Source organism: Pezoporus occidentalis, unplaced genomic scaffold (assembly GCF_034315485.1).
Source record: "Pezoporus occidentalis ecotype Australia unplaced genomic scaffold, CSIRO_AGI_Poc_V1 ctg40, whole genome shotgun sequence".
Taxonomy (NCBI): Eukaryota; Metazoa; Chordata; class Aves; order Psittaciformes; family Psittacidae; genus Pezoporus; species Pezoporus occidentalis.
This window is the reverse complement of record NW_026915725.1, coordinates 1609171-1622069: the sequence shown is the minus strand read 5'-3', so window position 1 is coordinate 1622069 and position 12899 is coordinate 1609171. Positions and strand designations below refer to the sequence as shown.

Genomic DNA, 12899 nt, shown 5'->3' with positions numbered 1-12899 from the left:
TTAGGCATAAGAAAAGTATTGATATCCAACCACAGAGTTCCACAACAGTTTACATGTTTACAGGCATATTTACATAAAGATGATATTTAAATAAAGGATCAAAATACAGTCCTTCAGTGCCTGGGTCCTGCAGTAGAGAGACACAGCACCTGGGAGTCCTCACTTCAAGTTTACCAATGTCAACCCAACTGGGTTGTTAAAATAGTGCACGATCTATTAATTATTGTTAGCAGGAGCACCGATCATTTTCTATTTTTAGTGTCATCACTGCCCTTCTCTGGTTCCTGACCCTTCCAGCACAAGCTTCTCTTCAGTTTATGCAGTTGTGCTCTCTCTGATAAGGTGTATGTGCAAGAATCCTTTTTTCTCCCCTCTTCTGAAATCAAGTATTTGTGGTTACTATGCAAATACAAAATAACCTCCGATTTTTCTTTTACAGAAATCTTTGGAAATGTATTTCCTAATTACTGCCAAATACAGACCCTCTCAAGAATCTCTAAAGACGGTCAACTGTTTCTAACAACTCAGCTGTTAAACAAAAAAAAAAAAAAAAAAAAAAAAATCCCACAAAAACAAAACCCCAGAGCCCCCACTCTTAATGCAAATTTGCAGTAAGGTACTAGAAACCTGCAACAAACACCTAAACACATGTGTGTTCTGAGGAGATCCAACAGAAAAATATCAAACACTTAAAATTATTTTATAAAATACTTCTAGTATTCATACACTAAGGAAACTACTGCTTACAGTAAAAATTTTACTTCTAAAACCACACATGCTGTGGTTAATATTTTTTCATCCTACAGTTAACATTTTGTATGCAATTTTAATACAGATTAACAGTAAACTATACCACAAACTTAGCAATTCTTTTAAAGTAAACACAAAATAGTGGGAATAGAAAAACAAACAAAAGCACTTTTTGTTTTGCCTTTCTAGGCAGAGGAAGGGAGATTAAAAGTGCACTAAAGACTAAGCCAGTTCCAGCCTCAAATCTGGACAAGCCTGTAGATGGGACGTTGTGACTGAAGCAGTACTGCCTGTACCTCAGCAGGTCTTAATCATTCCAGCAAAACACTGCTACAACCTGACGAAACAGAGATAGCATATGCCCATTAATCTAAAAGCCAGAAAGAACACGCTCTCACTTATCTGTCCTTATGAGCATAAGCTCAGTAATTCTTGCACCCATTTGCAAATGTGTGTCAGATTTCAAACAGAATGGCAAACAGCCCTAAGAATCTTTGGCCCTCTCTGCCAGCTCCCCCAGGAGCTCAGAATACGTGATCCGTCCCTTTGAACAGGCGCTGTATGTTCAGACGGGAGCCTGCAAGCCTGAATGCACAATCTTTGTTCTCAATGCTTATTTCAGTGAAGGGGTTCTGAAGTGAGAAAGACCACCAGGTACAGTGTCAAAGGGAGAACAGAAAAAGTGAACTGAAAATAAAAACAGAAATCATGGCAAGGCATGACCAAATAGAACATAATATCAGAGCAGATAGGCATTCAAAAAAAAGAACAAAACACACCAAACTATTATCAACCACCACGGGTGTGACCTAAGGGAGTTAAATCTCCTGTCCTCGGTTCTCCTACCTCTGCATGCACAGACACACAGAAGCATAACTTCTCAGTCAGAAATTCCCTTTGACTGACCACTGATCTTAAAGCCAGAGGGCAGGTTTTTCAGTATTTGATCTAATCTTGATTATAGCTGTACATTTCCAAAACCTTTAACTGGCTGAAAATCCTAATTTCTGTTGCAACTCCCTTGCCAGTGATGAGCACCAGCGATGCCTGGAGCTTCCCTTGTGACAACAATCTGCTGTGCATACAGGTCTACAGCTAAACACTAAATGTAGATGTTCATACTGCATTATGAAACAAGCACCATATTGGATACAGCATCCCAAAAACTTGTATCATTTCCCAAAACTGCTAATACCTTGCATGTCAGTATGAGCACACTATAAAAGCCTGCAACTCCAGTGACTTCTTGCAAACTTCAAATTCCTTTTATACAGTAATTGTGTCTCATTAAAGATGTTTTCTGTTTTTTTTTTTGTTTTCCCCAAGAGAAAAGCAGTTCTTACTGCTCAATACGACTTCAGTTAAAGGGATTTGTTCACACATATAGCACAGACACTGTACACAGTAACTGTCCCACCAACTGAACTGAGGCAGCAGATCCCACATCACAAACTCTCACTCTCTTGGCACTGTACACCAATCTATGAAAAAAGTTATAAGAAAGTACTCTGAACTTTAAGCTATGCAGCAATATGCATACTAAAGTTACTGTGACAGCACTGCAACCTTGATTAGGCATTCATGAGGGGTATCTACGTTCAAGCAAAGATTACATCAGGCCTGCTGTGATTAAGGTAATCATCAGTGTAAGCGCATGTTTTCTAGCAGTTAAAATGTAACTGCAACATGTAAGTATCAGGCAAAACAACAGGCAGAGCAGTCCATTTTGCAATTCCACACCTATTAGTAGTCCCCAATTAGACAGCTTTAACATAACGATCTCCAAAAGCGCCACAGGCCGTGTTAGGGTTTACCACAGTAGGGATACGTGGATTATGACAAGTGCCAGTGCCAAAAGACCAGCAGTCGCAATATGACAGAATTAAAAATCAGGTTTTAATTTTTACACTTAGACATGTGGTTTCCCCCCTCTTCCCACATTATATGAACAGTATTAAAAGGCAGGTTCTCCCAAAATGGCCTTGCTTTCAGTCACATTTTTAAAAAGGACATCAACAAGAATAATGCATGCTTAAATCTACATACAAATTAAGACTCATAATTGACCACGGTCTTAAAGGTTAAATAAGAAAGCAGATGATATTAACATTCATATGTTGTCCTCACCTAACCTACCTGCTTTAAGAGACTGTATCTCACAAATCCATATGTGCCACTTGCAAACCAAGGCAAAAGGGTGAATTGAGGACAGCACTAAACTAAAACCTGATGTCCTTAAAAAACAAAACAAAAAAAAAACAAACCAACCCCACAACAAACCAAAACCAATCCACACTTTTTTTTTCAGTTCTGTAGATTTAAAAATCATTCTACTATATATCAGTTTAAGCAAACAAAAGCAGGGCATCCATATAAAAGGCATCCATTTCACAGCCCTACAAAGACCTAGAGCAGTTTTGTCTTTGACAAAACATGCCTTAACTGTGATAAATACAAAAGCAAGTTTGTCTTTGTAAATAAAGTTTAGGACAGATCTTAGAAGAAGGCCACTAAAACTGTTACACATATTTTGTTGGATCTGAAATTATAGTTGTTTCGCAGACATTTATTACTATTAATAGAGCACAGAAGGAAGCATCAGGCACAGCTCTGTGTTAAAAACTCTGTGTGGCGAGTCCAAACATGCAGTGGTGCCACCATAGGGCATATTATGAAGTTTTCAAACTAAGCACACAGACGACTGTTCCAGCAACAAATGCTGTTAACAGAAATAAGTTTAATACAAGCGCTACATACAGATAGGAAGGTGACAAGTACTACCTACAAGGAGGCAGAGGCCAAGCCCGTATTTCTACTAAAAAGCAGCATAGTTTGAGTGGGACGAGGCGGTGCAGGACGGGGACGACGAAGCCGTACCCCAGCACCGTCCCCCGGGAACAGGACTGGGACGGGGCGGACAGGCGCAGGGAGGGCGCAGGGGGGCTGAGCGTGGGGCGACACTCCGCGATCTGACCGCGGGACTGGGGGCTCACCCCACGGAAACCGCCGCCCCAAGGGCGAGGACGCCGGCCGTTCCGCAGGGCGGGAAGCGAAGCCGCCGCCCGGCCGTAAGGCAGCGGAGGCGTCCCCACACACACACTTCCGACGCCCCGACTGCGAGGGGAGCCCTCAGCCGGGGCAGCAGCCGGCCCCCCTCTGCCGGGGAGCCGCACGCCCGCACCGCTCCCAGCGTCCAACTCCCAGCAATTCTAAGGCGGGCGGGCAGGAAGAGAGCGGGAGGGAGAAAGGGAGGGAGAGAGGGGGCGGCCATTAAGCCCGCTCCAGCCAAGCCGTTCCCCGCGGCGGGAGGCGGCCGCCCAGCCCGGCCCTGCCCTGCCCGCCGCGTACGCGCAACCCGCGCCCCTCCCGCCCCCGTCGCTCTTACCTGGCCGCCGCTGCCGCCGCCCGGGGGGGGCTCGTTGTCTCCATCTCCTCCGGGTGGCCCCGCTGCCCACCGGGTCGCCATTATTTCATTCCCGGTTACAAAGGAGAAGCAAATCCTCTGGAGCCCACATCGGGGAAGGGAAGGGAGAGGAGGGAAGAACCAGAGCCGCTCGCGCACACCCGAGGCGACAAGGCCAGCCCCGCCGCCGGGGGAGGGGGGCTCAGCCCCTTCACGCAGCTGCCATAGGGAAGCGCGCCGGGACGACCCTGGGCTTCAGCTGCGCTCCCCAGCTTCTGCCTTCATGGCTGGAGAAGAGAGAGAGCAGATGTGTCAGTCCTCGGCGCGGGGACGCTGCCGCCTCCTCCGGCACCAGTCCCTTGTTAGGCTAATTGCACCCGCTCGTCATCTTCCTCTTCCTCCGGCTCCTCCTATCCAGAGACCCAGCCGCGGGGAGGAGAGGGCAGGCGGGGAGAAACGGGAGGCGCCCGCTCCCTCCTACCTCGCTACACATAGGCTTTCGTGCCGCCGGAGGGAGCGGCGACGGGGGAGCGCTGCCCCCGGCCGCAGAGGAAGAGGAGAGGAGCCGTGGCTACCGAGGACAGCAGGCCGGTCTCTCCTCGCCTTGGCCCAGCCGAACTTTGATCAACTGGTGGAATACGGAGCAGGCAGCCAAGGGGCCGCTCTTTCGCCGGGCCGGCGGGAAGCTGCCGCCCGTTCACGGTCCTCGTCCCGGCCGTAACCACTGGTGTGACCGGGCGGGGGGCGGCGGGAACTCACAAACGCCGATTGGAAAACGGCAACAAAAGAGCCCTCCCGGGAGCACTGCGGCCGAGATCCTCACTCGGCAGAGCTGGGCTTTTGTCTCTCACACGCGCCTAGACCGCTCACAGGCAGCTCCCTCCCCCCATCTACGTAGCCGGAGCCGTTCGCGATCAGACCACCGCGCCCCACGCCCCGCCCGCCACCCCTCCCTCGGGCCTCCCGCCTCTCTCGGCACAGACGCGCCGTTTGGACCCGGCCGTGGCAGCAGGCGGCCGCTCAGGGCCAGCCCTACCCTGCCCCCCACTGCCAGCTCCGCCGCCGCCAATTAGGGCGTCTCGGCGCTGGGGGCCATCGCGCAGAGCCAGCTGCGCCCGCCGCGCTCCCCCGGCTACCTGCGCACCGGTCTCGCCCACCGCCGCAGGCGGCGGCAGCTCGCTGTACTCCAGCCCCGTTCCGGGCTCGACGTGAGGGGGAGCAGTGGCCGCGCTGAGGAGCTACAGCCAGCTCCCAGCTGAAGGCGCGGGGATTCGCCCCGCGGAACCTCCTCCGCGTTACTGGCCGCGATCTCTCGCCGGGCCAGCGCGGCACCTCTTGTCGTCCGCGGCCCCAGCACCCGAACACGGGTCGCGTCTTCCCCCGTCCCGTCACACCACCGCCAGGGGAAGGCCCCGTGCCTGACCCAGCGCCTCGCGGTGGTCCCCGCCCTGACAGGAGCCAGGGGCGGTAGCCCCTCTCCCTCCCCTCAGCTCGCTAAGCCCAGGCCGGCAGCGCGACCCCGCGGCGGGCGGCAGTGGCTCACCGGCCCTCAAGCTGCCCCAGTCTTACTCGGCAGCCTGGGGGTCTCCGGCACCTCAGCCTCACGGCGGCGATGAAGTGTTCCCCGGCTCTATCGGTTCCCGCTGCCTCTGCGGGTGGGGAGCCCGTCCCCGTCCCGTTCCCCCGCCTCCAAGCTGGCGGTTGCTGTTCCCTCCAAAAATCCACCCACCTCCTCAGACGACACCGCAAGGACAGGAACTGGCTCCCGGCTGCCTTCCAGGGCACCCCCCTTCGGCCCGGGAGCGCAGAGCCCCGCCGGGCCCGCACCCCGCCACCGGCCTCCGTCCGCTGCCCGCCAGGACGCCTGAGGCGGAGGCGTCGGCGTCTTCTGCCCCCCCCTCGCCCTACCCGCGCTTTCGGGGGGTGGGTCACATAGGAGTAATCTGGTGTTCCGCCCTAAGGCAGAATTCAGCGCTTGTCTCGCCAGCTCTGACCGGCACCTGGCTTCGGGAGGGCCCGGCTGGCGGTGGAGACGGCTGTGTCTGCGGGATGGGGCCATGCCGAAGTCCTGAGACCGCTGTTCAGTGTGTGGGGAGCTTGGTTTCGTTGTCTCCTTGAAGGTGTTAAATAAAACCATTTCTATACTTCATCTGTTGTCAGTGTGATTTTTACTTTTTGTTTCCTTAAATGATTATTTTCAGCATAGAGGCTGGATAAGTGAGGTCTCTGTGAAAGGAAAAGAAGAGCAAGGCATTTGTAATAAATGGTAAAGGTCTTCTGGGAAATGAAAGGTCGTGTCTGGTTTGTGGGCTCAAAACAGTGATGTTTTGGGTTGGGTGTTTTTTTTTACTATGCTACTCTTAAGTAATCTCTGAAAAGAGGTGACTGGCCTGGTTATCCCTCACATTGGCAGCAGGTATGAATATTGGTATCCAAAGATCTGGGTGAGGAGCTTACATCCAGTAGCTGGAGAAAAAGTCAGTCCATGTGCTGGTTCTTGACAACTAAGGTAACATTTGCCATGTTTAAAAGGGTGTTACAACTCGAGGCCCGTTGCACTTTCTCAGGTGCTTATCTACATCTAGGTGCTGCCATGTATTTCATCAAGTGTATATGCAGTTAAGAACCTGTAGTGGTTTCTGAAGAGTTTGAGTTTCTCATAAATTTCTGATGTTAATGGCTACTTTGTGGATGAACCTGACCTGGGCCGGATATTATATATACGTATTTTAAATAAGCATCCTGCTGTCCAGCTGGCAATCCACAGATGGTTCTGTCCAGCTCTCTAATTGTTTCTCACTGCTGTCCTGGCCCTGAGCAAACTCTTGTAATATAGTCCAGTCCATGGCTGTCAAGAAGTTGAAAAGACCAGAATTAAAATCACTTGAGATTTTTGAAGGGTGGAGAAGGGAAACAGTGGGAGCACTTTTCCTGTTTAGAAGCTGTTAGCAAACAGAACAAAGTGTAGCTGTGTGCTTGGCTGCATACTGCTCTCTGCACTGTAGTCATCTTGTCAATCCACAGAACATCATCAAAAACCCATGATATATCTAAAACCAGCTCTGTGTATTCAGAATAATTACTTTTTTTCTGTAGGAACCACAGTGCTGACTCCAAATCTGCATTAGCACTGTCACTAATATCCACGCAGAAAGTCGTCAGATTCACAAAATATCTCAAAGAGATTAAACCAGAAGTAGACTGTGAGTGATCATTTAGTATCTATCAAGTCTCTATTTATATCAGCACAGCTACATCAGTACAGTGACAAATCTTCCATTTTTACTTTTCTTACATTGCCAGTCAGTTTCTCTAGCTTTAGCTTTCAAACTATAACAGGGAGATGAAAATATCACAGAGGAAAATGTGATCCTAGAATCATAAATTACTTCATAGCTAGGCTGAGGAAATAGATCTTCTTATTAACACTGAAAAGGTTATATTTGTGTAATTATCAAAAGTATTTACACTAGCAAATCTTTATTGAACTGTGTATTTCATTTTCTTCCTCTTAATCAGAGTGTTCTATTTTTCTGTGACAGATGCTTTTGTCTGAGGTGCTGGGATGTACTTATGACATTCACGTATAAGGCTATGGTGCTGTAATTTTTCATTCTAACTATGGTGCCATAGTTAGAACAGAATAACTTAGAGAAGCAAGCAACCTTTCAGGAATATGCCTATTATCTTGGATTCTTAACACACAAGCAGAACCTCGGAGTCCCTTAACCACCCTTGAAAGTGGTTTAATAAAAGAGATTGCAAAAGCAGAATTAGGGTAACAGCGCTGTAATTTCACTTTCTCACCTTCCAGTCTGAAGGTGTTGACACATACTCACTTAGCAGACAGCTGCAGCAGCTTAAAGCGTTAGCACCATCCTACTGTTTATTATCACTCCTTGCTAAAGAGTACCATCCCCCCAGGAGAGTTAGTGCAGACATCTTTGAGCGCATCTCAGCCGCCTCAGTGCAAAGTCTAGCAGCTGAATTTAAATTGCTGCAGTAGGCAGAGCTGAGCCTGCACTGCTGTCCAGGGCCTGAGGTGTGCTCAGTCATTCTGTTCTTCCTGTTCCCTGGGTCAGTGGTGGCATGATAATGGGGGTCTATCTTCTTAAATTGGCAATTGCTGAATGAACATCTTGAGAACATAGAAATTCAAGAGGCTAAATTGTGGACATCGAAAGTCACGTGGCAAGGTAGTCTGGAGGACTGAAGTTCATTACACTAAATATGTTTTAAGGACCTGTCTCCTTCCCATGTGGTCCTTAATATCTGCCTCTAGCGGGTCCCAGGGCCATGCCTTTCTCTCACATGTACGACGTGTTTAGACATCTAACCTGCATCTAGCCCACTGTGAGGCAACTCACTTCCCAAGCAGTTACATTGTTCTTGCTATCTTGAAGGCCCTCTCTTTTTCTCACCATTTGCAGCACACCATGGTACATCAGACCTGAGGTGCCATGAGCAGTGAGGAGGCTTGGCCATAGCGAGTCCCAGCTGCCCTGTTTCGGACAGAGAACAACACGAGTAGAGAGAAACAGGAGTTAAAGTGAAAGCAGGTTTCTTACAGGTCTTTTTAGATTAGATTATTTTGGAGTACCTGGGTAGAGAAGATTAGATAGGCAGTAGTGGAAGATAGCAGTAAATCTTGGGTATTTCATGCTGTGATAAGGAGAAGAGTAGAAAGTCTGAAAAGTTATGTAGGAAAAGGTCTGAGCTTAACAGAGCCTGAATTTGGGAACGAAAGGAAGAGTGAGTGGAGATACGTCTCTAAGGAAGTAGACGTTTGCACTGATGTTTGCTCTCAGAAATTGTCACTTGGAGCTGCTGGGGCAATGATCATTCTGATAACACTTTTCACCATGGATCCCAGCTGCTTAAATCTCACAGTTAGGGCCTTTTTTGAGAGGTTCAGGCTGAACATGGACACGTCTGCAATATCTTCTGTTTTGGAGGTAATGAATGCTGCTACCTCCCTGAAAGTGTTTGCAAGCACTGCTGTGAGCACCCTGGCTACAGACACTTCAGAACATGGCCAAAACACTGATTGGCATCAGCCTAACAACTCCCCACTCCCAAGGATGTTGACAGGTGCCCTGAGTGAGGATGACTCATTAGATTCTCCCCAAAATGGGCAGTTGAGAAGTGGATGACAGATACATTTTTCATTAATCGATATTTGCAAGATACTACAGCTAGTAGTCCCTTCCTAGACATGTAAAAGACATAAAATCTTGACTAGAGATGTGATGTAATATGACCATTTTTTGCAATTGTATTTGCTTTACAGACTTCTGCACTGTGATTCCTGTGATTCAGTCATGACACAAGCATCTGTTTCCTTTCCAGCACTACTACATTATCATCTTCAACATCACTAGTGATGGCTGTTTTCTCGATAACTGTACCACAATATCCCCTTTCATTCTACAGGTGTTCTTATCACCTACACTCTGGCAACAGAAATAAATGTAATCACTGCCATGCCTACATCTTGGTTCCCATGTACGCAGTGAACTATGCCCAAAGTGTCTCCTTTCTTTTATTTCAATCTTCTTTTTAAAAGAGATCACACCTACCTCATTTGGCCCCTGATGCTGATGCTTTTCAAGTGCTCCTGAGCACTGTCAAAGAGAACTGTAGGCAGACCTACCTCTGGGTCCATTAGTAAGAGAGGATTTTGGCATCCTGAAGCTTCAGTCATGCTGTCTCCACCAGTCACAGGGTGCTGGGCAATATCCCGTGGAAGGAACACCATTTTAAGGGCATACAATATTCTGTGGGGCTTAACCTTTAGGAAAGATCTCCTCCTGTCCAAAGTTATGGTGAAAATGAGGCATTTGCCTACTGGAAAGCCAAGGAGGATGCTTAAGCTATGTGGTGAGCTGTACATCTTAAGAGTGCTAAGGTGTCATCTATGAGCTTTAACAGTGGTCAGCTTAAGACCACTGATCAGAGGCATCCAAAAATCTTATGAACAGAGAGGTAGCTCTGTTTGCAGGAGGTGACCATCAAGGCACAAGAAATGAGATACGACATAAGAGGACTATACTTGGGTCAGACATCCAGAGAAGGATTAACATTTTGGAGCAAAATTCAGATGGATAAACTTAAAATAAAATGGAAATACTACAAAAAGAAGAATATATTGAAGGCACGGGGAAAATGTATAGCAGGGGCTCCAGTCTGAGAGATGAGGTTGTTTGCCAGCAGCACCCATGAATAATGACATGTGTAGAGCAGGTACAGGGCAAGCCTGTGGGAACTAGTCTCCTGTGAATGCCTGGCCACTGAAGCAGACCAGAGCCAGTATCACTAGACTTGCTGAATACAGGTGAGGGGGAGAGAAAGCAATTATTTGTAAGACCAGAAGTGTGTCACTGCTGACTTGTGTGTCCTCAGAATATCCTCCAGCACTTAGCTAGCCAGTCTGATGTGCAGTGCAGCCTATTGCCTTCCCTTGTGATGCTCCTTCTTGCCATAGCTGTAAATGACTTGAGGCAATGAGGCAGCTTGAGCGTGCCTTTGCATTAATGCATGGTAAGTCCAGGACCATGAGGGAAAGATCACTACTGGGCATGCTCAGTGAAGCTGTGAGGAGCAGCTCCCCGGACCCGTGTCATGAGAGTGTGTCCATTGGGTAAGAGATATACAAGGGAAGATGACTGCCCCTTCCATGCAGAAGCTACCACGGCTTATTTCCTATCCTGTGCCAAGACAACTCCCCCACACACTGCTTTGAGGACACCTCAGCAAGGTGCCTGCTCCTCCTGGCTAACATCACTGATCCACCACCAACAGAAGGAAGCTGAGTTCTGGTAAGAGGCTCGTGGTTCTTCATTTCACCTCAGAGCAAGGATGACCAAGTAGTGAGGTGGGTTATTCTTCCATGAAAGATGTATCCAAATCAGAGATGGTAGAAAGTTTCTGATGTTTCCTGAATTCACAGCCTAACTTGGTACTTGTTAATACTCCCTTGTGTGCCTGCATATACCTTGAACTAGAACTGGAGGTGTTTGCCTGAGGCATCAAGGCAGGCTGATGCATGACTCCTCCAGCAATAAGCCTCTTGTTCACACCAATCACCCCTGCTGTTCTGTCTAGAGTTTGGTACGTTTTGGTGGGTTTGGGGCATTAGTATGTCAGTTCCAACAGCAAACTTGTTACTCTGTAAAGAAATACGAAATTGTTCAAGCCTGCAGGAATTTACCATCATCCAGCCAGAGACAAAAGCAATTTCAAGTATAATTCAGTGAGCCCAGGGGAATGAGTTGCAGTGTAAAATTTGAGCAAGTATGATTATGGCTAGGAGGAGCCCAGCAGAACTCACTTTACTTTAACTTGGGTTCTTAGCAATGAAAATCTCCTGAAACACTCTGAAACCATAAGCAAAGCAAAACTCCTGTTTTTCACGTTTTGCTGTTGGAAACTGTTGCTGTGGAATAACAACTTGTTTCTGAAAATGCCATGCCTGTTTACAGCAAGATTTCCTAATTCTGTAAAGGTCTAGGGGAAGAAAAATATCACTCCCATCTCTTCTGCATTCACTTAAACTATCTACATTCTTTCATTTGTTTCAAATTAGCAGAGTCAGAGTCTAACAGATAAAGTCATCAGCCTCATCTCTGCTGCGGGTTTATTCACTTTAGGTCAAACAATGTTAACTTGTTTTAGAAAGCCAGCAGGGACTATGCAGCATTTTCCCTCAGAAACCCTCCCCTCCCACACACGCACAGTTTGAAAGAGTTCAGCACAATAAATATACAATCTATTTAAAACTGGCTGTGACAGAAAAGGTTTAAGTGCTCAATGACAGAGAAAAGTGAAATGACAATTGGGGTTACCTTAGCTCCTCTACTGAAATAACAGTTCTATGTTTTCTTCTGTGCTATCAGCTGGGAGGTGGTAAATCAGCCCTGCTTTGTAAAATGTTTAGTTTAACTACTGAACTGACAATTTAGGTGGAAGTAGCCGGTAATGAATTGACAACAGTTTTATCACTGTCTCCTTGCTTTATCACGTAGTCAGCAGCTTGATCCGCTGATTAGTGAAATCTTTTTTTAGTAGCACAGTGGTGCTAACAGCCGTCTCCAAAATCCAGGTTACATCCAGGTTGTATTTTTACTGACTATCAACAGCTTCCCTGTATATGGACAAAGTGTGAGAGCTTTCTCCCGGGCCCTGCCATTTAACAGAACTTTCTCTATAGCTGGGGCTGGATCAAGATAGCTTTCAGGCATTGAAAAAAAGCTCAGGAGTAAAAATGTTACGTTTGTATCATGTATATTGATTTCATCAGAACCCCACCTCCTTCCAACAATGACATGCTCCACCCAAGGACAGTGTATCAATTACTGCTTTCTTATTTGGCCTACTCTGTGTGAAGAGCTTTTGCTTCACTTGGAGCTCCTCAAAACCTTGCTCCCATATATCCTGTAGAAACCGCATACTCAGCTCTTACTGGCTTCTAAACTTGACTCCACATGCTGCTACTTACTCAGACTGACCACTGCTCAGCTCTCTTTTCAATGAAGAGAGACACAAGAGATGTTCTCTGGGACAGAAGGAGCCATCTAAAGGCCAGAAGGTCTTTAAACCTGTAAGCTGATTACTATTTATGGGGAGTAGGCTCTGAAAGTGATATTACAATGTTTGTTTTTTTCCCCACTCCTTTCCCACCACCTGTTTTCCTGCTCTGTCTTTTAAAAAGTGAAATAAAAATGGGGAGACAGTACCAGGAAAGCAT

General features: G+C 47.4%; 1 protein-coding gene across 3 annotated transcripts in view; it reads right to left on the bottom strand.

Annotated features, from left to right (window-relative positions):
* ARHGAP21 (Rho GTPase activating protein 21) overlaps nt 1-5982 on the bottom strand; it is a 113130-nt gene extending 107148 nt beyond the window's left edge. The window contains exons 1-2 of one of the 3 annotated variants that reach the window (XM_062633595.1): nt 5883-5982; nt 4136-4440 (exon numbers count right to left, since the gene is read on the bottom strand). In XM_062633595.1, coding sequence (XP_062489579.1) covers nt 4136-4216 — 81 coding nt within the window. In that variant the 5' untranslated portion in view covers nt 4217-4440; nt 5883-5982. Of the gene's footprint in view, nt 1-4135; nt 4441-4642; nt 4780-5189; nt 5324-5882 lie in introns of those variants that run through there. The other 2 variants (XM_062633594.1, XM_062633596.1) reach the window with 2 other exon arrangements.
* Between the last annotated feature and the right edge of the window lie 6917 nt (nt 5983-12899).